Source organism: Tenrec ecaudatus, chromosome 11, assembly GCF_050624435.1.
Source record: "Tenrec ecaudatus isolate mTenEca1 chromosome 11, mTenEca1.hap1, whole genome shotgun sequence".
In the NCBI taxonomy this organism is placed as follows: domain Eukaryota; kingdom Metazoa; phylum Chordata; class Mammalia; order Afrosoricida; family Tenrecidae; genus Tenrec; species Tenrec ecaudatus.
This window is the reverse complement of record NC_134540.1, coordinates 75,844,065-75,871,455: the sequence shown is the minus strand read 5'-3', so window position 1 is coordinate 75,871,455 and position 27,391 is coordinate 75,844,065. Positions and strand designations below refer to the sequence as shown.

General features: G+C 40.8%; 1 protein-coding gene across 5 annotated transcripts in view; it reads right to left on the bottom strand.

Moving 5' to 3' along the window:
* Window positions 1-27,391, bottom strand: part of IL1R1 (interleukin 1 receptor type 1) — a 54,926-nt gene that overhangs the window by 13,828 nt on the left and 13,707 nt on the right. For all 5 annotated transcript variants that reach the window (XM_075563327.1, XM_075563325.1, XM_075563326.1 and 2 more), the window contains 6 exons: window positions 24,065-24,131; window positions 11,910-12,141; window positions 10,792-10,981; window positions 9,863-10,031; window positions 6,663-6,734; window positions 961-1,072 (listed from right to left, as the gene is read on the bottom strand). In XM_075563327.1, coding sequence (XP_075419442.1) covers window positions 961-1,072; window positions 6,663-6,734; window positions 9,863-10,031; window positions 10,792-10,981; window positions 11,910-12,141; window positions 24,065-24,125 — 836 coding nt within the window. In that variant the 5' untranslated portion in view covers window positions 24,126-24,131. The remainder of the gene's footprint in view (window positions 1-960; window positions 1,073-6,662; window positions 6,735-9,862; window positions 10,032-10,791; window positions 10,982-11,909; window positions 12,142-24,064; window positions 24,132-27,391) is intronic.

Sequence of the window (27,391 nt, the reverse complement as noted above, 5' to 3'; positions counted from 1 at the left end):
GGACTGTTGCATCATTCAAGGGTAAGTCAAAAATATTGCCACAGAGATCATAGAAACCTTTATTAAACAAAACTATCAAAATGCATAGTTGCTGTCCTTCGACTTATCCCCCTCTAGGGCTATATATTCCTGCAGGTGCTGTTCCCATTGCTCTTAACTTCCCCCGAGAATTCCGGCTATCAAGGAATGCAGTTTTGTTTTTAATTTACACCACCTTTAAGTGGCAGTTTTAGCATCCTTGAGGGCACCTGAGTCCTTTTAAATATTCTTTGTATTTGGATAACAAGAAAAAATGAAAAGAGCTGAAGAAGCAAAATTGGGGTGGTAGAGTGGAGTGGAGAAGTTGTTCCAGAGAAATGTCCTAGTACACTGCTCAAGGCACGGCCAGGCCCATTGTCAAAGAAAGTCTTCGGTGTGAATTTCTTGACCTCCTTCTCGCACTGCAAATTTACATTTTAAAAATACTTCTTCTTTATAAGCCCCATGCTCATCCTGAGTCCTTCAAAGAAATCTTCAAAATTACCCCATTAGAATACTCAAAACCAGTCACCACAACCTCCTGGAAGATAACCTCTCTGCCTTGAATATAACTGGCCTGACAGACCTCCTAGGACACCACTGTTTGATTGGACTCACAGAAACGAAGACAAGTATTACTGAAAGAACTTGTCTGTAGCCACCCACGGGTTAGAGATACATGTTAGAAAACATAGTAGTAAGAATTTTACACTTATTCATATATATGAATACATTGAAAAGAAAACCTTCCAGTGGTCTGGAATTCACACCACAATGACACGTAGTTTTACATTAAATGTACACAATTTTATAAATTCGGCATGAAAGTTAGGACCAATCCATTGATAATGAACGCTTGTTACAAATTAAACCACCAAAGTTATTACATTGAACTTAGTATCACAATGTTTCTATTGCACGACTGGCTGTAAGCACACTTACATAATAAAGTCTTCTACTAACTCTGTATCATTGTCATCAATGTCGGATCCATTCCAGCTCCAGTACGTATTAGCCAGGCCAGTAACGTTGCAGATCAATTGTGTGTAGGATCCTGTCAATCAATTTAATAAGATTATTATGGTAAAATATACATAACAACATTTTGCCAATTTAACCATTTAAAATGTACAAGTCAGTGACATTAATCATATTCACCATATTGCATCAAGCATCATCTATTTTAAAAAGTTTTATCAACTATTTTCAAAAGATTTCACCACTCTGAAAAAAAAAACACCTCAGTATCCCTTAAGTAGTAGCTCCTTATGGCTATCTTCTTTCATCCACTGTAATCATTTAATAAACATTTGCCCCTTTGCATTTGCTTATTCTAGAAATTCCATAGAAGTGAGAACATATAATAATGGTACTTTTGTATCTGGACTTATTTCATTTCATATAATGTTTTTAGAGTTTATCCAGGTCATAATATGTATCAGAACATCATTTCTTTTATGTTTGAGTAATAGTCCATTGTATGGATGCACCTCATTTTGTCTATACACTCATCTGCCAATGGACATGTACACTCTTTCTACCTTTTTGTCATTTTGAATCATACTGCAATGAAAATTTGTCTCTGTTTACATCCTAAGGATTGAGTCTCTGGAGTACCTAAATTTGCTTGATCATGTGGTTCATTTCCCATTGTCATCTTCTTTTGGCAGCCCACGGTACTTTCAGTGTTATGTGCCAGCCCCACAATTCAAACACAACAATGTTTCTTTGGTCTTCATACTCCATGTCCAACTTTCACATGCACACGAGGCGATGGCAAATACCATGGCTTGGGTCAGGCACACTGTGGTCCTCAGGCAACATCCTTGTTTTCCACCACTTTAAAGGGGTCCCGTGCAGCAGCTTTACCCAATGTAATGCATCCTTTGGCTCCTCCACTGCCATATCTGTATTCATGGATTGTGGACCCAAGCAAGACAAGATCCTTGACAACCTCAATCTTTTCTCCATTTAACAGGATGTTATTTATTGATCCAGTTGTGAAGATTTTGGTGTTCTTCACAGTGAGTTGAAATCCATAGCTCATCAGATCTTCTGTCATTAATGTACAATACAGAAAATCTGTTCTTGAAATGTTCTTGCCATTCAGAACCTGGTCCTGGCCTGGTTTTAGTGGCTGATACTGAGCACTCCCCCAACATCTCTTCCCACAGATATACTCAATTTGACTTCTCTGTATTTCATCTGGGGTTGTCCATATGTAAAGTCACCTTATATGTTGTTGAAAGAAGATATTTGCTATGAATAAGTCATTGGTCTTGTAAAATTCTACCATGCAATTGCCAGCCTTTTCTCCATCACCAAGACTGGTCCTTTTCCAATTTTGCATGTCAATCATCGACAATTTTCAGTGCATCTTGATTGCACCTTTGACCAATTTCAGAATGGAGACATTGGTAGAATTCTTCAGTTTCTTCATCACTAGCTTTGGTGGTTGGTGCATAAATTTGAATAATAATTATAAAGATTGGATTTTGCTGTATGTGACTAGATAGTATCCGTCACAGACAGCTTTGTACTTTCAATTTATATCTTGAAATGATCTTTTTGATAACAAATGAAATGACATTCCTTTTGAATCTGTCATGCCCAGCATAGTAATTCATATGATTTTTCTGATTCAACATGGCCAACATAAGTCCGCTTCAACTCACTAATGCTTAGAAGGTTGATCTTTATGGGTTCCATTTCATTTTTTTAAACTTCCAATTTTATTAGATTCATACTTTGCACATTCCAACTTCTGACTTTTAATTGATGTCTGCAATGGTTTTTTTCTGATTTTGAGTCATGCTCCATCAGCAAATGAAGTTCCCAAAGGCCTTCCTCCGCCTGCATCATTATCACTAACTCTACTTTGAGGAGACAGCTCTTCCTCAGTCATGTTTTGTTTGCCTTTTGACCCGAGGGGCTTTTCTTCAGGCACTATCTCTGACACCGTTCCACTTCTATTCATGAGGTTGTGCATATCTAACAATATTTTGATGCGACCCTTGGGGTTTTCTAAGGCGAATTCCTCAGAAGTGCACAGCCTCTTCCTTCTTTGTTTGGTTTGTTCTTGGTCGGGAAGGTGCACTGAAACCTGTTCATTTTCAGGGTGCACACTAGTCTTTGAAATGCCAGTGACACAGCTTCCAGCTTTAGAACAACCCACACGCCACTGTAAGGGGATAGAGTGACAGAAACGTGGTGGATGGACAATTCGATAGCATATGAGGTGATTCTGGAAATATGACCACCCTTGTCTAACTCTGGAATTCAATGGGAATGTGTCTCTTGTGCTTCACTATGAAGAATGCGAGTGACAGAGGTGGAGCAAGATGGCAACCAAGGGGCACACATGGGGGGGGGGGACTCTGCAGACAAGCTCAGAGGGACCACAGAGAAGGACACCCTACAGTTCTAGACCGCAAGATTCTCAGCATAAAGATAAGTAGACACAAATGTATTAAAACAAAAGAGACGCAACACCTACCAATAGTCTTCCCCTTCGTCACCAGCCTTTGGCACAAACCAGTGGAATGCATCTTCCCAATTCTCCAACCAATTTGTCCCGGTCCCACAGCTAGCTAGACTGGCTGACTGGCTGAGCTGAGCTGGCTGACCAGCCTGGGATGGAGATCAGCACAAATAGGCTAGGCTCTTGCCCAAGCCAAGGGAGTTCCCGTCTGATACACTTGCAGCCTTAGCTCCCAGATAGCAAGAATATAACAGTCTTCCAAGCCAGGTGGGGAAAGCTCTGCAGGGCAGCCCTGGAGCAGGCATAAATAGTGAATAAACTATCTCTCTACACAAGTCGGGGGTGGGGGGTAGGCGAGCCCCAGCCTCATTGGACAAAACTAATCCCCTCTCCCTGAGGCACAGCTCCGCATGTTCCCCCCACCCCTCACCTCCATCTTTTTTATATCATTTTATTGGGGGCTCATACAACTCTTATCACAATCCATACATATGTCATTGTGTAAAGCACACTTGTACATTCATTGCCCTCATCATTCTCAAAACATTTGCTTTCCACTTGGGCTCTTGGAATTAGCTCCTCATTTTTCATTTTTCCCTCCCTCCCTGCTCACCCCTTCCTCAGGAACCCTTGATAATTTATAAATTATTATTTTATCATATCTTACACTGCCTCCCTTCACCCACTTTTCTGTTGTCCATCCCCCCAGGGAGGAGGTTATATGTAGATCCTTGTAATCGGTTTCCCCTTTCTACCCCACCTCCCCTCCACCCTCCTGGTATCACCACTTTCACCACTGGTCCTGAGGGGTTCATCTGTCCTGGATTCTCTGTGTTTCCAGTTCCTACCTGTACCGCTGTACATCCTCTGATCTAACCAGGTTTGTAAGGTAGAATTGGGATCATGATAGTGGCGGGGGTGGTGGGAGAGGAAGCATTTAAAAACGAGGGGAAAGTTGTGTATTTCGTTGATGCTACACTGCACCCTGAGTGACTTGTCTCCTCCCCACTACCCCTCTGCAGGGGATGTCCAATTGTCCACAGATGGGCATTGGGTCCCGGTTTTCCCCCCACCCCCACCCCCGCACTCCCCCTCATTCACGATGATATGATTTTTTTTGTTCTTTGGTGCTCGATACCTGGTCCCTTTGACCCCTTGTGATCACACAGGCTGGTGTGCTTCCTCCATGTGGGCTTTGTTGCTTCTGGGCTAGATGGCCGCATGTTTACCTTCAAGCCTTTAAGTAAAGCCATCTGTGGGCTCTTTTTTGTCTTCTTTTAATAATGTCTTTTGTTAGCAGACAATACACACCTGGTTCATTAGCAAGGTATTATCATAACAATACAAGTAGAAACTGCACCAGTGGTTTTATGAAGCATAGGCAGGGAGCTGGGCATGAGAAAAAGACCAAGAACCTCAGCACCCTAAGCTTATAAGCAACCTGCCCTGTGAGTATCCTATTAATTCATTCCTCCCTCCCAGACCACCTAGGTCGGTGGCAGGCACAGACCCCATTCCTCCACCCTCACTTGGTCACCTCCATCATCCAATAGAAGTGAACCCCATCCCCTCTAATCTGATCCACCAGAGCTCTACTCCTTTAAGAGAAGTCACCTAAATCATAAGATGACAGGACTCTCAGCCATTCCAGACACCAAAATCATTTCCCTACCCAGACATCCTAAAAGACCACAAGGCAGTAAAACAACATACTACCATACACTATCCCAAATGCTCCCCACAGTCCTGATCCGCCCCCCCCCCCAACGCCCTGCAGGGCAAGGTCTAGACCTCGGCTATTCTTTTGTTGATATCGTTGCTCTGTGTTCTATCCTTCCTATACCCTCCTCCTTTTTAAAACAAAGTTGTGCACTATTGTTATAATACATCCTTAAGCAGCACTGCCCCATCTGTTGGTACACAGAAGAACTGAAAAAAGAATTATTCTTTTACTGTTTTGGTTTCAATTTACTTTGTTCTCTACTTCCTTGACACATCAACAATCCACCCACTAGCACCCACACCAGAGACAAAGCTCCTGGGCAAAGCCCAGAGCCCAAGAAACATGAACAGATCTTCTGCTTCTTACTCTAGTATGATTTTTTCCAGTTGATTTCTAATATTTTTGTCTCCTGCCTTTTCTTTAATATTAATATCTAAATTTTATTTCATAGCCCTTTGTACCTATCATTTTCCACTTCAAAACTATGTACAATTGTTCATTGTCATCAAGCAGTTACTATTACGAAAGGGAAGGCAAAGCAAGCCTGATCTTTGCTCTCCTGACATAAGAATTTGTGTTCACATCTGCGCCAGTGCTTCCCAATAGAACTTTCTGCCATCATGGTTAGGTTCTAGATCTGTGCCATCTAATATGGCCAGTGTGACTGAAAAGTTAACTTCTAAAATTATATTATTGTAATGGACACATTCATCACTTAGAAGTGCTTGGCTGGCTCCTGACTGGACAGTACCGAGCTAGAGGCTTACAGGATTCTTTTTCTCTAGAGATAAATGTTTTCACGAATTTGAAAAAGTCTTTCTCTACACTGACTGTCATCCTTTTGAAGCGCAGCATTATTGTAGTACCGTAACGCTTAACTCCGGCAGGAAGACATCCATTCTGTGTCTGCCCATAACGTGAACCACAGGCATCCCTCACATTCCGCTGAGCTGGGTGCTTCGAGTGGTGTGCTTGTCATTTGTAACCGTCCATAACCGAGGAGAGTCAACAAAGAATACACTGCTGTAACACATTTGCTACAAGGAGTAAACAAATCAATAATCGGAAGTAATTGTTTAACACACAATCAGTTCCATGTCTCCTCTAATTAGAGATCGATTTAGAAAGGGCTTAGGCGGTGTGATAAGGAATCCCTAGGTGGTGCAAATGGGTAAAAATGTTCAGCTGATAACAAAAAGGTCCGGCCAGGGGCCTCTTGGAAGAAAGGTATGGTGATCCACTTCTTAAACTATCAGCCCTTGAGAGCCCTGCGGAGGACACCTCTAATTGGACAGAAGAAGGGGCATTGTGAGTTAGAGTGAACTTCAAGGTATGGAGTGTGTGTTTGTTTTGTTGTGGTGTGCGCAGTAATAATACAGTTTATGTTAATTTTGAGTTAAAAACACTGATTTCAGTACATCATGATAAGAGATCACTTACCCGGTTCCACTTCCAGTGTCTCATTAGCTGGCTTCATGATTACAGGCTGGAGATCTTGGATGGCAGTTTTCTCTTTAAGAAACACATTCACAGGGACTTCTAAGTCACTTACATATTAAAAATCACAAATGGTGACAACATTTAGCCAAGTATACTAAAGGACATCTTCCAGGCATTCCCTTAAAGTATATGTGACAGGAGATAGGAGGCAAGAGAAAAAGAAAGGATGCCAATACAGAGATCAGAACAAGCTGTGAATCCTCTGTCTCAGAGAAGAAGCTATGAAAGCTCGATGCTACCAAAAACCACGTGTATTTGGACTGCCCTCCACGACTCTGGGTCTCCAAACAAATTCTCCTCTTCAAGCAAACAAGGAGAAGCAAGTAATCATGAAAAGATACCAAAGCAGGTGGTGGCATCACACGCCTCTATGCCGATGACTTCAATCTGATTTGGGATAGAATGTTCTTTGTAATGGATATGAGGCTTGCCCTATCAGGGAAGAATATGCCTTAAGACTAATCGCATTTAATATGGTAAAAGAGTTGATTAGGAAGAAACTAGGAAAAAACAAAAGAAAACAAAATTTATTACCCTGACATCAATTCTGACTCATAGCAATGCTACAGGACAGAGTAGAACTGGCCCTATGAGTTTCTGAGCCTGTAAATCTTACGGGAATAGAAAGCCTCATCTTTCCCATATGGACCAGCTGGTGGCTTTGAACTACTGACTCTGGAGTTAGCAGTCCAACAAAGTAACACCAGCAGGGTTCCCAGGCACAGAGAAAACCAGAACACATTAGAAAGGCCAAAACACATGTAAGCATGATCAAGGGCCACGATTACAGAAGCTGAGAGAGGGTCTTCCCCACAGGGAACAGAGACTCATCCCTAAGAATTAGTGCCAGGGATTTAAACTTCTGTTCTCCTAAACTGTGAATGAAAAAAGAAGAAGAAGATGGTGATGATTCTGTTCTTAAAACCAGGCACTTATGATGTGTCTGTTACAGCAGCACTAAGAAACTGATCCTAGCCATTTGCTGTGGGGAAATTGCAATGGATTAAAACGGGCACAAGAGTATTAATAACTCCCCCCACTCCCAATGAACCTGGCTTGTATTTACAAGGAGAATGACCTCATGGCTTTCTCCATGACCAAAAAGGCCCTCTATTAACCATAGTTTAAAAAAAAAAAAGAGGAGGAGACTGCAAAGGAGAAGAAAGCAAGCACCATCAGGCAGGTTTTTGTTACTTTTGTCTTCTAATGCACATACATCTCTAAAACAGTGTCTGGTGCCCACATAGCTAATGCTCAGGAAATGTGTTTGACTCCAGGGACCAACAGAAAGCATCGTGGGGGGCCTTGGGAGGAGAATGAAATACAGCTGACCCTTGGTTAAAGTATTTTGTTTCTGCATATAGAATCAGAAAAGGAGACAGATGGAATCTAAAATCACATTTCATGTATTTTTTTTTAACTTCCAAGTGCCCAGTTCCCCTAGTGTCTGCTGGTGTACTCTCTGTCCCCAAAGAAACACAAATCAGAGCTCCACAATGGCCAGAGAGACACTCGTAGTATAAAGATCATTATCAATCAGGAGTCTCAGATTCTTGTTGGACCAAGGCAAGGAATACTTTTTTACTTAATAAAAGGGAAATCTGCAAGAAGGTAATTGCTATATAATTGGGAATGGTAGTTCTATGTAAACACATATAACAAGTTTACCTGAAACAGTTTCAATTCATACCTGTTGTCCCAACATGCTTATTATTAAAGAATCCTTTAACTTAAAAAACAAAAACAAACAAACAAAAACCTTTGTTAGAATAACCCTCAGAGCCTATAACACTGAAACCTTAGAAAGTCCTGATATTTACAGAAAGCTAGCATTCTACCCATTCACACATAATTTGTAGGTGCACATCTGAATTTGTTGTCCTAAATTGCCTTGACTATGAAAGTGGTTAATGGTTCAGAGATCATTGGAAACCTGTGGAAATTCATGAGAACCACCACCTACATGCTATTTAGTGAGCTCAGACTTTGCAAGATCCTTGAGCGGCTCAAGTGGTTCGCCCTGCGCTGCTGGCCTAAAAGTCAGCGGTTCAAAGTATGCTGGGCTGCTAACCTAAGGGTTAGCAGTTTGTACCCAACCAGTGGGGACCAAAACGGAACAACCGGCTGTTCTGCTTTGGTGAAGATTGCAGCCAAGCAAACCCCACGGAGCAGTTCTGTTCTGTCACATAAAGTCACTATGATTCCACTGGATGGCAAATACGTCTAGCTTGGAGCTTTTATTTTTCCTTCACAACTGGCCAGGAGTATATAACACTAACCCGAGCACTGGTAGCAATGGTTACGTGATGGGTTGCTATCCAAAAGCTCAGTGGCTCGAGCTCCCCAGTTGCTCCACAGGAGAGGAGATGGGGTGATCTGCTCTCATAGAGGGGCACTTCTACTCTGTCCTCTGGGGCCCTGAGAGGTTGCAATCAACTCAACCTCATGAAGTCTTATGATCCCTTTCTTGTCGATCACTGGAGATTGTGTAACGTGCCTAAGCTCACAGAGTTAACAGGGAGCATTTTCTGGGAGTGCACCTTGCTCCCAAGTCCATCAATACCCACCCCATCGTGCCAATGATCCCTGTTGCCAAACACTCAGATTCCTCAAGCACAATACCCCAGAACTGCTCCCATCCACTAGCCCGCAGGAGCCCCATAAACACCTCTGGAAGCCACCTCCAGGCACAAATACCCTAGTTCAGCCGGAAGACACAGTTCATAAAGTCTGTTTCATTATAAATGCATTTAAAATAAGAATGGGGTCAGAGGGAGCATACTATTTAGCAATCAAAAAACAAAACAAAAGCTAAACTAAACTTGTGAACTTTAACAAACCATTGAACTTATTTTAGGATCACACATAATGAACCAACTTGAAACCAAACCCAGTATCATAGAGTTGATTCTAACTCATAACTGTAGGACAGGGTAGAACTGGCCCTGTGGGTTTCTGAGCATGTAACTCTTTGAGGGAGTAGAAAGCCCATCTTTCCCCATGGATTGGCTGGTAGTTTCACACTGCTGACTTAGCATTACACCATCAAGGCGCTACAGATCCTAGAAACGATATTACAATGATGGCATGTGGGCCTTTCCAGGTCTAACATACCACCTAGGCTTGGAGCTAAGACTCACCTGCAGGAGTGAGATCTATTACACGGGAAATACGATACTGCTTTCCCAAGTACGCATACGATGTAAGACAAGAGTATTTCCCTTTGTCTTCTTTAGTGACATTCATTATGAAGAGCTTAGCTCCTACTCCAATGTATCTTGTGTTGTCAAGAAATAAAGGCTTGCAATCCTGCATGAAAGAAGGAGGAAGCATTGAAAAATAATTAGTAACAGTCAGTGTAGAGCTGGAAAAACCCATTATTTCCTATTAGCATCTGTTATATATAAAATAAGGTGACTAAAAGTGTCTTGGCATAAATAAATATTTAATCACTGTATTGCTTTTTCTTGATAAAAATATATTATTAGGGTATTACATTTTATGCCTATGAACCTAGCGCTATGAAGGCAAGCTAACACAAGAAAAACATGTTTGAGGGCATCTCTTGGCAATAATGTACTTCCTCCTTCACGGCTTTTATTTATTTTATACATCTCATCTTCCGGAAGCTGACTCACCATTTAAACTCCAGTCGGCCATCGGATGAAAGATACCAAAACATAGAATGCTAATCAACTCATGTTTGAGGTAATTACAGAAATTACGAAATTATTTGAGGACCACTTAATGCCAGTAACATGCACACAAAAAATAACATTCTTAATAAATATCTCTAAAAATACCCTAAAATTGTCATCTGTTTCTACTACTATTTGTCTGTTGGATCTCGATAAATCAAAGCAAGAACAAGGTTTTAGTTAATCTTCAAATTAAATTAATGCAGTCTGACGTTTCTTTTTAAATTTCCCAATAGGATCCACCACTCAAATTGGGGAGGAAATTACAGTGTACAATACAAAAATCATTTTGAAAATTCATTCTATTGTTCATAAGAGAAAACTCCTTTATTTGTTGGAAATATAAAATACTACACTTGAAATAAAATTACCTTATACCACTGTATACTGGGGACCTCATTATTTTCATCTTTAAATAAATCCAGTGCAGGGCATGCAAGCAGTCCATTTTGCCCTATGAATAATCTCTGTGGAAACAGAGCCTCTGAGTTATAACACAAGTTAGGTTCGTTCTTCACAAATTTCACAGTTATTTTTTGTTTGAGGCAGTGAGTTGAATTTCTACAATAAAAGAAAATAAGTGCATTTAATGTTGTCAAAAGATAACAAGCTTTGCCCTTAGTAACTTCAAGTATCCTAAAGACTTTTTAATGATACATGAGAATAAGTCAGAAAGTATTGCTACAAAATCACAGAAACTTTAATCAAACTCCAATGGGTAAAGCTATTGTTTCTAGACATCCCTTCCACTGAGGCCTATCTACACTTCTGAAGGAGATATGTTCATCTCTCTGCTCTTTCCCTGAAGAATTCTTCCCTCTTCTTTTTTAAAGGTTTTATTGGCATATAGTTCACATATAATACAATTCTTCCCTCTTCAATTTACACGAAATCAAAATGGCATGTTGGTGCTCTTGAGAGACACATGTTTCATTCTTCTGAATGTCTTTTGAGTTTGGGGAACAAGAAGCAATCTGAAGGGGCAAAGTCAAGGTTAACGAAGTAAGATTTCCGAGTGGAATTCTCTTAGGATAGCCCTGGTTACCCTCCAAGAAAGAGTAAGTCCATTGTCATGAAGGGGAAGAAACTTCCTCAGTAAAACTTCCCTGACTTTTTTTTTTCCTCCAAGGCACTTTTTAATTTTTAAAAACACTGCTTCATCATAAGCCCCAGGAATTGCCCAGTGTTCTTTGAGGAAATATATGACAATTCTCCATTTGGAGTCCTCACAACAGCACAACCTTCTGGCTGACACCTCTGCCTCCGCTTTAACTGAGCCAGCAGATCCCCTTGGAAACCATGGTCTGGATTGGATTTTTATATCAAGGCACCTAACGGGGACTATGATCATTCTCGTACTAAGATAACTTGTCTGCAGCCATTCACTGTTTAGACAGACACATTTTGCTTGGAATAAGCCCTGCATGCATAAATTCGAACTCTTGTAGCAAGACCTTTTTGATTTTCATCATATTAATTCATTTCTTACCTTTCTATACAATAGTAATGTCCCGAGTCCTCTACTTTACCAGGAACAAACCAAAGTTTATCTTCAAACTGATGAATCCTTGAGTCTACTTCCAGAGATACACGTGTCTTGCTGTCATTTTTATGCCAAAATGTAGTGTCTTTGTCTTTAAACCGTGCATTACACGAACGAGCAAAGATTTCATTTGCGGCAAAAATTGAAACTACTTGGTCTTCAAATTCGTGGCAATTATCTTCAAAAAGGGAAGAAGGAAAGCAATCTCCATAAAAAGTGTAATTTCTTAATGTGATACCTTATTGTTAATGTTCAATGATAAAGGCATCAATTCATAGCATACAGGAATGTTTAGAGCCCACCAATTCAAAATATGCTTCTAAGAGCCTGTAAGACTTATGTTTCGGTCTACCTAGGTCACTTATTACCTGTGCAACTTTTAGGTAAGTTATTCTAACTTTTCTCACCTCTTCTACTTCAGAAACAAAACGATGAGAATAATATTAGAGAGACTCCTGCTTTGGTTTAAGATGGACTAATAAGGACTAGATGAACTGTGACAACTTAAATAACACAAAACATTGACAAAGTATATGACATAATAATGTTTAAGACACGGAATATCGGGGCAGGGGAATAGAGAACTCAACTTGACAGGGAACAAAAATGAGAAGTTCCAATCTACTGACTGGAGAGAGATTTCAGGCTATCAAATTGTATGCAAGATGCATAAGCAAGTCCCAATGTTTTATCTGAATTGAGAAGACAGAGCTAGAAATCCAGATAGACCAAGAGTGTGTGGGGCAGTGTAACAAAGAAGTGGGTGCTGCCTAAGACAGAGCATTGGATGTAAAAGATGTATCCAAATAATTGAGTGGGAGCACACAAACAAGGTGCATGGGACTCTGATGTGGTGAAAGATTGGTTGTGCTGTTCTACTGGGTATAAAAATAATCTATGTCAGAAGTAGTAACAGGCAGTCTCATAACCATCAAGAAATAATGAATGATGAGCAAGGGATCCCAAAGGCCAAGAGATTGAGACCGGGGGGTGGGGGGACGCAGTCAGATGCCAGCCCTAGCCTGGTGTTCAGGGGGGAGATCAGGTCTGGCATCCCCTATATTTAAAGGTCCCTGATTGGCAATAGACATTTTTTGTTGTCCTTCATTTTCTGGCCTGTAGCAGGAACTACAGTGGGGTAAGGGGAGGAAAAAGAAGAGTCATAAATAGACACTTCTCTGGGACTCCAAGATCCCTGGCAGAGAGGCAGCAGAGGTAGAGATGGTAGCAGAAGCCATGGCATGAGACAGAGTGATGAGCTTCCTGGCCCATGGGACTAGTAAAACTGAGTACATTTGGGCAGGAGTTTGGCTCCTTGGTTTGCCCAATCAGTGGAGAAGCTTGTGTGGCTGAGAGGCTGAAGAGCAGTGAGAGACATGCCTACCAGCAGAGCCGAGAAGAGTTGAGACAGAAAGAACCGTATCCAAAAGATTTGGTAATCTGCAATCATTGCTAGTATATCCCCTAATCAGGAGCATGGTCTCTGAGTTCTGTGTGGTCATTGTACGAAATTACTGAACCCACCAGAGCTTCGTGAGAGGGACAGATGATATCAGAATAGGATATACAAGCATGGGTGCGAGAGACATATCTGAACTCTGCTTCATAACAATCCTTCTTGGGAAGATGTGGACCTAGTAAGTGCTGTAGGGTTGGTGCCCTTTTCATTTAAATCACCTCCTTCCCTTATTTCCTTTCTTTCTGGCCCATGGCAGTCTTGAAAACCATATGTAAGAAGCTTAAAGGGCCCCAAGTAGGATAAATTAAAAGAGATATAATACAATAAAATGGAGGTAAGATGAGATAACCTTAAAAATAGCGAGAAGAAACTGCCTTATAATGTACTGAGGAGTCTTCAATAAACTTGTTGTTAGGTCCCATTGAGTTCATATCCACTCATAGAGTCGCTCTGTATGACAGAATGAAACACTGTCTGGCACTGCAGTGTCCTCAACCTTATCTTTGAGCCCACTGTTGCAGCCACTGTATTGTGGTTACAATTCATCTTGTTGGGGGGGGGAGGGCGGGGAGGTGTCCTTCCTGTTTTTCAATGCCCTTCTACTTTACCAAGCTTAATTTCCTTTTCATAGGACTTGTCTTTACTGGTAATGTCCAGCCTCATTTCGAGGGAGCATTCTGGTTGTACGAAGCATATTTCTTCCAAGACAGATTTCCTATTCTTCTGGAAGTCCCTTTTGATTTTTTTCATTACCATTAGCACCCTAATTCAAATGCATCCATTCTTTAGTCTTCTTTAATTGCTGTCCAAAATTCACTTGCATATGAAGCAATTGAAAATATCATGGCCTGGGTCAAGAGCACCTTAGTCTTAAAAGAAACATCCTTGCTCTTCAACACTTTAAAGAGATCTCACCAAGCAGATCTGCCCAAAACTCTGTGTCTTTTGGGGTTTTTTGACTGTTGCTTCCAAGAGCATTGATTGTGCATGCTGACATGCCAAAAATCCTCGACAACATCAATATTTTCTCTGTTTACTATGATGTTATCCATTGGCCCATTTGTGAGGATTTTTGTTTTCTTTACATTCAGTTGTAATCCATTCCAAAGACTGCATTCCTTTCTGGTGTTCTGAATTTCAAGCCAAGATCCATGTGACATCAGCAATGATACACTCCATGCTCTATCTGCTGAATTTGGCTTAAATTTTTGACTGCTTCCTGTAGATATATTGTGGCAACCATTGTTAAATAATCTACAGCAATATTTTACTTACATGTGATATTAATTACATTGTCTCATAATGTCCTCCTCATTCTGTTGGACCACCTTTCTTTGGAATGGGTACAAATACAGATCACTTCCAGCCAGGTATCTGTCTTCCATACATGTGGTTGTAAATGAGTGGGCACTTCCAGTGCTTCATCAACATGTGGAAGCATTGCATTTGGTACCCCATCAGTTGCCGGAGCCTTGCTTTTGGCTAATGCTTCAGTGCAGCTTGAACTTCTTCCTTCAATACAATCAGTTCTTGATCATATGCTACCTCTTGAAATAGTTGCATGTCGACAAGTTCTATTTGGTACAGTGACTCTGTAATCCATAGGCAACACATTGAACGATACAGAAAGCACCCAAAAAAAAAACTGGAATCCTTCAATATCATAACTGTACAGGAATTTTTCTCCAGTTCTTTCAGCTTGAGGTCTTCTGAGCATGTTCTTCCTGCTTGATATTCTCTCTCCAGGTGTTTGCATATTTCCTTATAATATGTCACTTTGTCTTATCCAGCTTCTTTTGAACCTTTGTCCAAGTCTTTTGCTTTGTCATTTCTTCCACTTGCATCAGCAACTCTCCATTCAAAAGCAAGTTTGTGAGTCTCTTCTCACAGCTACTTTGATCTTTTCTTGTTTTTTGTCCTTTTTAAAAGATTTTTGCTTTCTTCACATATGATGTTTTTGATGACATCCCATGATATTTCAGTTTTCTGAAATTAGTGTTTAATTCATCAAATCTGTTCTTGAGAAGGTCTCTAAATTCAGGTAGGATATAGGTAAGGTAGTACAATGGTTCTCGTGGACTAGTCTTAATTTTCTTCAACTTTAACCTGAACTTACAAGTGAGCAACTGAGGGTCTATCCCACAGTCAGCCCGTGGTCTGGTTTTAGCTTCTTATTCACCTTCTCATCATCTCTTGCCACAGGAGTGGTCAATTTGGTTCCTGCATATTCCATCTGACAAGTCCATGCACTGTTGCTGTGATGTTGTTCAAAAAAGGTTATCTGCAGTGAAGAAGTCTTTGATTTGGCAAATGTTATCATGTGGTCTCTAGCTTTGTGTCCATCACCACAAACATGTTTTCCAATAGCTATTTCTTCCTCTTTTTAGTGGTCAAAAGATTGACAACTGGTTTATCATCAGAAACCATGAAGACCGGGTAGTGGAATGATATAAAGTGCTGAAATAAAAGACCATTAACCAAGAATTCTATGTGTACCAAAATACCCTTCAAAAATGAGGGATACATTAAGGCATTCTCAGGTGAACAAAAACAGAGAGGAATTGTCAGGAGTAGATCTGCCCTATTCTAAAGAGAGTAAGTCTAGCCCGCAGGCACAACGGATAGTCACTCGAAATCACATAAAGATAGTGAACATAATTAAAGTGAAACATTTTAAAGTAGGTATTAACATAGAGTTGATGGTTAATTTCTTACTCTATGGTTTTGAAAACAACAATCAAAATGGTCCTGTATCTAAATGTAAAACGTAACACTGTAAGACCTTCAGAATGAAATCTAGAAGGAAAGTTTTGTGACCTAGGGTCAGAGATTTCTTCGATATGACACCAAAAGCACAATCTAAAAATGGAATGGAAGAAAATGACACATTGGACTGATCAAAATTAACAACATCTACTTTTCATCGGAGATCAATAGGCAAATAAAAAGAATAACTTCTGACTGGAGAAAATATTTGTAAACCACATATATGGCAAAGAACTATGTTCAGAATATATAAAGAAAATCAAAACTCAATAGCAAGAGATTGCAACTAAAAATAGGTCAAAGATTTGGATTTGTGACCAAATAGAATTATATGGAAGAACAGCAAGCATATTAAATCATGTACAAGCACATTAGATGATGTGGTGATTGCACCTGACTGCCAGCCAAAAGGTCCACAGCTCTACACTGTCCTGAAGGCTCCCGATGCATGAGAACTGACATGATGGCAGTGAGTTTCGTTTGGCTTAACAGGTATGTAGTGATATCAAACTGTGATTTTAATCCACATTTCTCTAATGACTAAGTGTAAAACTCCTGACCTGTTGATTGGCAGTCAGGTGCTATCACCATGGCACCACCAAGTCTACACACACCTATTAGAAGTGTTAAGTTTTTAAATATTGCCCAGCATGTGATTATGTGATGGAAATGGAATTCTCACACTTGGCCAATGAAAATGTAATATGGTAAAGCCAACTCTGGTACAATTTTTTTTAATGTTAAACATACCTAATGGGCTAGCCAATCTCAAGGGTTTGCAAGCCTATGTCCAAAGATTTGTACATAAATGTCCATAGCATAAAAATGATTTTTAATAGTCAAAACTATAAATTAGCAATAATGTCCATTAAGGGGTAAGCAAACTCTGGTCGAGAGTCATATGATAGAATACTCCTCATAAATTAAAAGTGACTATTCTATACAGGGGTTACCCACAATAAGCATAATTTTTTTCAAAGCTATGTATTTATTATTTTTTTACAACACAACCATATCACCTTCAAAGTACTCTCCATTACACTGAATACATTTGTCAAGTCTGCGATTCCATTCTTGCAAACACTTTTCAAACTCATCTGTTTGGATGGATGACAGCACCTCCCTTGTTTCTTTCTTCGCCTCTTCTAAGCCGTCAAATCACTAGATTTTCATGTTCCTCTTCATTTGTGGAAAAGAAAAGAAGTTGCAAGGAGCGAGGCCAGGTGAGTAAGGTGAGTGGGGTGAGAGAGGCCTGCTGTTTTTAGCCAAAAAACGAGTGCACTGAGATGGCTGCAAGAGCAGGTGCATTGTCATTTTCATGGTGGAAAAACAGGTCCCCCATCTGCCACAAATCAGGCCTTTTTTTTGGCGCACTGTGTTATGCATTCTCTTAAGAACCTCTAAATAGAAAGCTTGATTAACAGTCTGACCTGGTGGAACAAACTCCAAATGCACTATGAGTTGACATTTTTCTTTGTTCGGGAAGTTGATGGACGTTCAGAATGAAATTTGTCATCTATCAACATTTTACTTTTTTTGAAACAAGAAAATCACTCAGACACTTGAGTTTTTCCCATAGTGTTGTCCTTGTAAGCTATCTTCAACAGCACAACAGTTTCTCTGGCATTTTTCCAAGCAGCAAACAAAATTTCACAGGCACACACTGTTCTTGTAAATTGGCCATCACTAAAAACTAGATTTGAGTGAAACTGCCTTTATGAAATAATTCACTGTGACCAGAGAAAACCTTCTCAGGTGACGCCAATGGGTACACTTACTCGGAGTGAGATGCTCCATGTTCGCCTTGCAGGGGAAAAAATGCATACTATGAAAACTCCGCCCAGTGGAGCTTTTTTCCAGTTGGGGAGGTACTCCCTCATATATCATGAATGAATATTGTATGTAAGTAGAAGTTGGTTTCTTATTTAAAAAATACATATTTTTTGATTCTACTTAAAATTCTAGAGGACGTGAATCTCGAGTGGTAGAAAGCAGATTGATGATTGCCTTGGGAGGGAGTAGAAAGGGCCAGAAGAGAGGCATTATATTGAATGACATGGACTTTTCAAGGCATGATGTACATTTTCATGATTTTGATTGTGATGATTGTTTCTGGTGTTTATATATGTCATCCCACCAACTTGTATACTGTAAAGATGTGTGGACTATTTTACATATGGAATTCAAGACATTGCTGAATTGGTCACAAAGACTGCTACATGCTACTTGGGAACGGTTATAGAAAGTGCAATTATTGGTCACTCTCTGTCCGGAAGAAAGAAGGGTGATAAAGATCAAAGTCTTATGGAAACAGTGCAATGGATTAATGGACCGCATGAACATCAGTTTCTATGACCGTGAGACCAGAAGAAATAGATGGTGCCCAGCTTGTTGTCCTCTCATTAGACACCATCGAGTTGCCTCTGATCCATCGCAACCATAGGCACAACAGAACGAAACACTGCATGGTCCTGCAACATCCTCACACTTGTTGCTATGCCTGAGCCCACTGATGGTGCCACCTGGTCCATCCATCTAACTGAAGGGCTTCTCCCCACCCCCACTGCTCCTCTGCTTTACTAAATATGATGTTCTCCTCCAGGGTCTCGTCTCGCTGACAATATATCCAAAGAATGTAAGACAAAGTCTTATCATCTTTGCCTCTAGAGAATACTCTGGCCACACTTCTTCTGATACAAATGTGTTTGTCCTTTCGGCAGTCCATTGAGCTTTCAATACGCTTCTCTAGCTCCTCAATTCAAATGCACCAATTCTCCAATGGTCTTCCTTATTCAGTGTCCAACTTTCACATGCATATGACAAAATGGAGGATACCATGCTCGAATCAGGCAAACCTTAGTCCTCAAAGTAACATCCTTGCTTTTCAATACTCTAAAGAGGTTTTATGCAGTAGATTTACCTAATGAAATGTATGTCTTTTGATCTCTTAACTGCTGCTTCCATGAATATTGACTGTGGATCCAAGCAATATAAAATCCTTGACAACTTCAACCTTTTCTCCATTTAACATGATGATACCTATTGGTCCACTTTTGAGGATTTGAGTCTTCCCTTACATTGAATTGCAATCCATATTCAAGGTTACAATCCTTGGTCTTCATCAGCAAAAACTCAAGTCTTCCTCACGTTCAGCAAGCAAGGTTGTGTCATTTGCATATCTCAGGTTATTAATAAACCTTCCTCCAATCCTGATGTCGCATTCTTCTTCCTATAATCCAGCTTCTCTGATGATTTGCTCAGCATATAGATTGAAACAGTAGGGTGAGAGAATACAACCCTGACACACACCTTTCCTGATTTTAAACCACACAGTATTCCCTTGTTCTGTTTGCACAGCTTTCCCTTGATCCATGAACAAGTTCCTCATGAGCACAATGAAGTGCTCCACAATCCCCACTCTTCTCAAAATTATCCAGAGTTTAGTATGGTCCACAGAGTTGAATGCCTTTGGGCAGGCAATGATACACAAGTAAGCATCTTTCAGATATCCTATACTTAGAACCCAAATCCCTCCGACATTAGCAATATCTTGTGTTCCACATCATCTTCTGAATCCAGCCTGCTCTTCTGACAGCTCACAATCAAGGTGCTGACATAACCATTGTTGGATGATCTTATGGAAAAATTTACTTGTGTGTGATACCAGTGATATGATTCCATAGTTGGAGCATTCTGCTGGATCTCTTCAAGTCAGTTGGTCAGGTAGTTGTATTTCCTGATATAGTGAGCGCTTCCAGTGCTTCTTTAGCTTTCTGAAACATTTCAGTGGGTATCCCATCTATTCCAACAGCCTTGTTTTTTTCTAATGAGTTTAGTGCAGCTTGAACTTCTTCCTTCAGCCCTATTGGTTCTTGCTCATATCCTATCTCCTGAAATGATGAAATGCCAACTACTTCTTTTGGTACAGTGACTCTGGGTGCTCTTTCTATTTTCTCTTGATGTTTCCTGCATCATTCAATATTTTGTTGATAGAATCTTTCAAAATCACAACTCGAGGCTTGAAATTTTTCTTGAATTCTTCCAGTTTCACAAATGCTGAGTGTGTTTTCCCTTTGGGCTTTCTTATTCTAGGTCCTTTCACATTCGGTTTATGGCTTTGTCCTCACAAGCTGGCCTCTGACATTTCTGTTCAGCTTCTTGTTATCATATTTTCTTTCATTTGCTTTAGCTACTCTATGATTAAGAGCAACTTTCAGAGTCTCTTCTGCCATTCACTTTGATATTTTCTTTACTTCTTATTTTTAATGACCTTTTGCTTTCTTCAGGAATGATTGTCATCCCATTGTGTCTTCCAACACATGTAGTCAGTTTGATTTTTGTGTGTTCCATCTGGGGGAGTCCATGCATATAGTTGCCTTTTGTGTAGTTGTAAAAATGTACGGTATTTGGTATTAGCTACCACTACTAATTACTCTGAGAAGGGTCAACCAGAAAGTCTTGGATATAGTGGGAGAAAAATGTAGAATAAAACTATGAATAAGTAAAAATGTCAATCTTCCTGGTTGGGTAGAGACTGGAAGAACCTTCAAGATTATAACCGATGGTCACCATTCAGGTCTGGAACTGAACTCATTCCTGTGGCTCCATTTTCAGTCAAACAATAGGTTCATCGTTAAGGAGAACATTAACACTAATGAGGTATGCACACCTTAGAATTATCAACTATTTTAGATCTAAGGGGCAACATTTACCCAAGGACAACATGCAGAAACATTAGCAAAGAGGAGGGAATGGAAAGAGACAGCACAGGGAACAAGTGTGATTAATGATGTTACATCATGGAAATTGCAATTAATAAGATGAAGCGAAGTATGTATGAATTATTAAATGTAAAACTGATCTTGTTTCTAAACCTTTACAGTCAAACATTAATTTAAAAGTTCATGGGAAAATGTTATTATTTTTTCATCCAAGTGAACTTTTTGAAGCCGTCTTCTAGGTCCATCATATCTCAATAAAGGTACCTCCGTGGTTCAGTGAACCAAAAGTTTGATGGTTGGAGCCACTCAGTAGGAGAAAGCTGTAACTGTCTGCTTCCATAAAGACTTACAGCCTTGGAAATTCTATGGGGTAGTTCTACTCCATCCTATAGGGCTAATATGAGTAAGATTCCACTTAAGGGCAAATGGTAATGAATTTTAAAAGCTGTTAAAAATAGGAATAAAATTAAAGTGACCAGGCCCTAAGTATGGACAGAGCAAGGACTCACAAGGAGCCTAGTGGTAGCAACAAGAAAACACAAGGCCACCAAGTAGATTCCAGCTCATTGTGACCCTACAGGAGGAGGTAGAATCGCCCCCGTGGTTTTCTGAGACTCTACCTCTTTATGGGACGAGAAAACATCATCGATCCCCCATGGAACAGCAGGCAGTTTCAAACTGCTGACCTTGTGGTTAGCAGTATAATTTGTAAACACTAACAAAAACATTGTAATCTAGATTAAGTTGCTAAATCAAAGAACTCTCAGACATCCTCTCTCTTACTGGGCATATCTACATTTGAAACCCATTATTATTTTTCCCAAAGCCCTGGTGGTGTAGTGATTGTGCAGTGGGCTGCTAATTGGTAGGTCAGCATTTTGAAACCCTAGCTGCCTCTTGGGAGAAAGATGAGACTTTCTACTCCCATAAAGAGTGAGAGCCTTGGAAACTCACACGGGCAGTTCTACCCTGTTGTACAGGGTCCCTATGAGTCAGTAGTGACTTGACAGGGAGTTTGCTTGCTTGCTTGCTTGTTTGCTTGTTTGAGGTACCATTTTCTCACCATTGAAAAACTCCCTCCACTTAGATATCAGGACACTGGTCTGGTTCTCTGGTTACACTCCTAGCCAGTCTTTCATTGGTTCTTTGGTCTGTGGGAGCTAGACCAACAAATAGGGGTCATAGACTTTAGCCCTTGATGTTCATCCCTCTTCTAACCACCCTCACTCTCAAGGTATCCCCGTTCACTCATGACCTTAATACCCGTTTCTTGCTGACATCTCCAATTTCATATCTCCTTTGGACTTTAGGAGGAGCCTTCGTTGCATAGTGGCTCAACCCATTGGGCTGTTAATTACAAGGTCAGCAGTTTGAAACCACCAGCTGCTCCTCAGGAGAAAGAGGAAGATTTCTACTCCCGTATAGAGTTGTAGTCTTGGGAACCTGCGGACAGTTCCACCCTGTCCTTTAGGGTGGCTATGAAACACCCTACTCAGAATTGGGATGATGGCAGCAATTTTGGTTTGAGTGAGTTGGTCTCTAGAAAACCGAATAAGTATCACCCGATAACATCTAGTGCATAGCTAAGCTACCATGTCCTTTCTGAACTCCTGATCAGTCCCCCTTCCCCCAGCACCACCCATCGATGGCAACTCTGCCTTGTGTTTGCTCAGGCTGGCTTCTTCTCTTTACCTCACACATAACATCTAATCCATCTGTGAATGCGTGTGACTCTACATGCAAAATATATCCAAAATGTGGTTACTCTTCATTTTTCGTTACCACCCTTATACAAAGTACCATCCGTTATTGGCCTGGAACAAAATACTATGATAGCTTGTTGGATTATGTCCATAGCTTTGAAGTAGCTTTTCTATTTCATCCTCTGTGTGTGTGTTCTCTTTCCAATAGGAAATGCAAATATGTAAACACGTAACATTAGAAGTGTTCAAATGCAAGTCAGGCCTCCCTTCCTTAATTTTGAATGAGGATTCCTGGAGTGTTCCCTATAAGGTTCTAGACCAGTGGTTCTCAACCTTCCTAACGCCGCGACCTTTTAATACAGTTCCTCTTGTTGTGGTGACCCCCCCAACCATAACATTATTTTCATTGCTACTTCATAACTGTCATTTTGCTACTGTTATGAATCGGGTGACCCCTGTGAAAAGGTTGTTCCACCCCCAAAGGGGTCGGGACCCCCAGGTTTTGAATGGCTGTTCTATACAATTGGCCTTCCATCATCCTCCCCTTATGAAGTTACTTATCTCATCAGTTCTTATCACTCCTACTCTGCTGCAGCCACACTGGTGCTGTAGGTCCTGGGATAGGCCAGGAGTTCTCCAGCCCAGGGGCTTTGCACATGCTGTCAGAATGTGTCATCATCCCCAACCTGACTCTCAGGTTCAACTCAAAAGTCAACTTCTCCTTGAAGTCTCTCCTGGTCTCTACTTACCTCACTATAATCCAGTTGGATACCTCCTTTTCCTGTTGCCTTCCTGCCTACATGTACCACTATACCATGTACACACACACACATATATATACATATGTGTTTACTTCTCAACTGTATCTGCAATTGTCTATCTCCCCTACTAGACTATAACCTCTAAGCAGATAGGCATTTTTATCAATATTATTCACTTCTGCTGTAGCAACACCTAGTGCCTGACACATGATAGAGGTTCAATAAGTTTAGTAAAAGAGGAAGAAAGGAAACAGGAAAAAGAAGTAGAAAGAGAAAACAGACCTATCTCGTAATGGTTTCCAGATGTGTTTCATAAGGAATACAATGAACACCTTTTCCAAATACATGCCAGAATTTCCCATATCATTCATGCTCTTGAAAACAAGGTTGGACTAAATATTTTAGCTCTTGTTCAGAATCTAGAGTAAGATTGTTAGCAAAAATGTTCTTGGTCTTTTGGGGCCTCAGCTTCTCACTGAGAGAAGGCTTGAAGACCGAATGTCTCTCGGTACAATTCTTTTGAGTATGAGGCGCGCTCTCCTATATTTTAAGAGAAATCAAACAAAAACTCACTACTTATGACTCGACTCTGTCTCACAGTGACATTATGTAGGGATTTTGAGGTTTACTTCAGATATTCTAAATGCTCTTTTGGTGTAGCTGTCAACACACAAAGAAATGTAGAACTTACCAGCCTTGAGAGAAGACATCATTAGAGATAAGAAACAAGCAAGGCTGAGTGACACTCGCATATTCTCCTAGGAAACAGAACGGAATAAAGAGACAAAAATAAAAACGTTAATACAGCAGCAAATCTGCAAAGCCTAACACGATTCCCTACCTGTCCCATCCTTATCCCTGACTCACACTGAAAGGATTGTCTTTGTGGATTATTAATGTGATCGTGTGTAGCTCTGGCTGAACATTATTAGATTGAGGTAGGGAGTGGAAAGATAAAGATGGTACTGAGAAGGAGAGACTAACTCTGTGGTCTAGCTTTTAAAAACTGCCTTCATCTTTCCTAGTGCACATATCCATTCTGAACCCCACTTTAATTCATCCAAAAGCTTATTTATGTTCCATCTAGTACAGGCTTTTCCCCTAGACCCCAGGAAACGACTTGAACAGTGTGGTCCCTCATGTGGAACACACACAGCTGTCAGGACCCACTTGACACAGTTTCAGGTCCTACTCAAAGATCACACCTTCATTTTATAATGCAAGACACAAAAGTGTTTACACGGTTACTACCTAGAAATACTGGGGAAAGGAATATATATATATATATATATATATATATATATATATATATATATATATATATATATATATATATATATATATATATGTTAAAATTAGGTTGACTTATATGATCAAGTGATTTTCTGCTGCCTGGGGCAGAAGCTCTACAATGGCCAGACATTCATCTGCTGACAAAGAGAGAGAGAGAGACAAAACCTCAAATTTCACAGCCGTTTCGTGTGATGCAAACCACTACACCTGCAGAATAGTATCTATAGTCAGCTACAGGATTACCTACATATTAAACTGAGGACCAAGTCATTGATCCTTTTAATTAAATAAAGATTTATTCACCTGGAAGCTCTGGGTGACACAAACAATTCAAGTGCACCCAGAGGTTTCTTAGAAGAAATGCCTGGCAACCCGCATGTGAAAAATCAGCGATGGTCAACCATACAGCGCACAGTCCTACTCTCGCATACATAGTGGCTGCCGGGAGTGAGAGTCACCTCAAACAGTAACTGGTTTTGGTGGTGGGGTGCTGGTGGGGTGGCATTTGCCCAACACAGGGAATCTGTAAGAGAACATGTGCATTGCCAATTGTATGCACGTTGGCAAGTCAATGTGGCATGCAGGTTCCTTCCCTTTCTAAGCAAACCTGTGACTCTATCCCAAATGAGGGTCTTGTACAGTTTTGTATAATCAATTCTAATTTCATATTATCCAGGCAGCTTTGGCACAAATCCAATCCGTGATTCATGAGCTGCTCACACCAGCTGGGTACTCTCTCCCACCAAATGTTCCCATGCCCCCACTCCAGGCCACCCTCTCTCCCCTTCCTCCAGTCCCCTACTTGCAATCCCATCCCCAGTCCCCCACGACAGTGGTGGAAACAGCACTGTCAAGTACCTACATGTACCTGTCCAGCAAGGAACCTGAGATCAATTATCCTGATATCTCCACCCCAAGAGAAACGCTCTCACTCCACCCCAGCCAGTCTGTCTCCTGAGATCGGTCAACCACTCCACTTTGGTCAACCTCACACTTTATGCCTCTTTAGTGGAAACAATAACCATCGTTGGCCTGACTTGATTAAAACAACAGGCTCCTTATTAGCTCCTTGTTGTTCGTGCCAGCAAGTCAGTTCCGACACATAGGCACCCTCTGCACAGTAGAATGAAACGTTGAATGGTCCTGTGCCTTCCTTGCAATTGTCCCCATGCCTGAGCCCATTGGTGCAGTAATGGTGTCGATCCATTTTGTTAAACATCACCCCCTATTTTGATGCCCCTCCGCTTCACCCAGTATGATGCCCTTCTCCAGAGATGGTCTCTCCTGACGGCATTCCCAAAGTATGTAAGACAAAGTCTTGTCATCCTTATCTCTAAGGGGCACTCTGGCCTTACTTCTTCCAACACAGATTGGTTTGTCCTTTAAGCAGACCACGGTGCTTTCAATATTCTTCTCCAGCACCACAATTCAAGTGCATGAATTCTTCTTCGCGGTTCCTTATTCAGTGTCCAACTTTCCCATGCATATGAGGCAATGGGAAATACCATGGTTTGGGTCAGGTGCACCAAAGTCCACAAAGTAACATCCTTGCTTTCAATACTCTGAAGAGGCTCTGTGCACCAGATTGACCTATTGCTACCCCTCTTTTGACTTCTTGACTGCTTCTTTCATGAACCCTGATTGTGAATCCAAGCAAGACAAAACCTTGACAACTTCAAGCTTTTCTCCATTTATCACGATGTTGTCTATTGGTTCAGTGATGTACTTGAGGCATACATCAAGATGGGGTGATCCCACTCGGTAAACATTTACTGCCATGGAAACCACAGACAGGGTTGCTGTGGGTCAGAATCCGTTCGTTTGTGGTGGGTTAACACTTGAATCAGTTTACCTCCAGAATGGTCCTCATTCAATCAGTTGAAGGTCTTAAAAGCAAAAACTGAGATTTCTCAAATGGGGACGAGTCTACTTTAAATAGAAACACAGCTATGGCTTCTAGCCCACCAGTGACTTATGGATTTTGTGATGCCTGTCCTCAAAAGCAAATGCACCATCTTCCCTCCCATCTCCCTCTCCTCTTCCTTCTCCTCTCTCTCTCTCTCTCTCTCTCTCTCTCTCTCTCTCTCTCTCTCTCTCCCTCTCCTTGCTTTCCTCATACAATCCATTGTTGCCAGTTGATTCCAGCTCATGACAGCCTTATAGGACTATATATATGTATGTGTGTACTTGGCAGAAGTACAACCAGAATGCTCCTTAGAAATAAGGACGGTGAGACTTCTCACGTACTTTGGACATCTTATCAGAAGAGACCAGTCCCTGGAAAATAACATCATGCTTGGTAAAGGAAAGGAGCAGAGAATAAAAGGACGACTCTCAACAATAAGGATTGCCTTGTGAGCTCAGATGTAGGGAGAGTTGTAAGGCTTGTGCAGGACCAGGCAGTGTTTCCTTGTGTTGTACACAGGGTGGCTACGAATCAGAGCCAACTGAATGACACATAACAACAACAACAACAACCACATGTGTGTGTACACACACACCTATATATAGTTACTTGCATACATACATACATATATGTGCATCTCTATATGCAATGTGTGTATAGGATGTATATTTACTATATCTATTTTGGTGACTCTCTATCTATTGGTTCTGTGTCTTTGGAGAACACTTAGACTGGCACTCTGGGGAAGTAGGTGGCCTATGGCTGTCAGTGGGTTGCTGTGGTGTTGGTTTCAGTTTCCACATCGCAGGAACCCCAAGC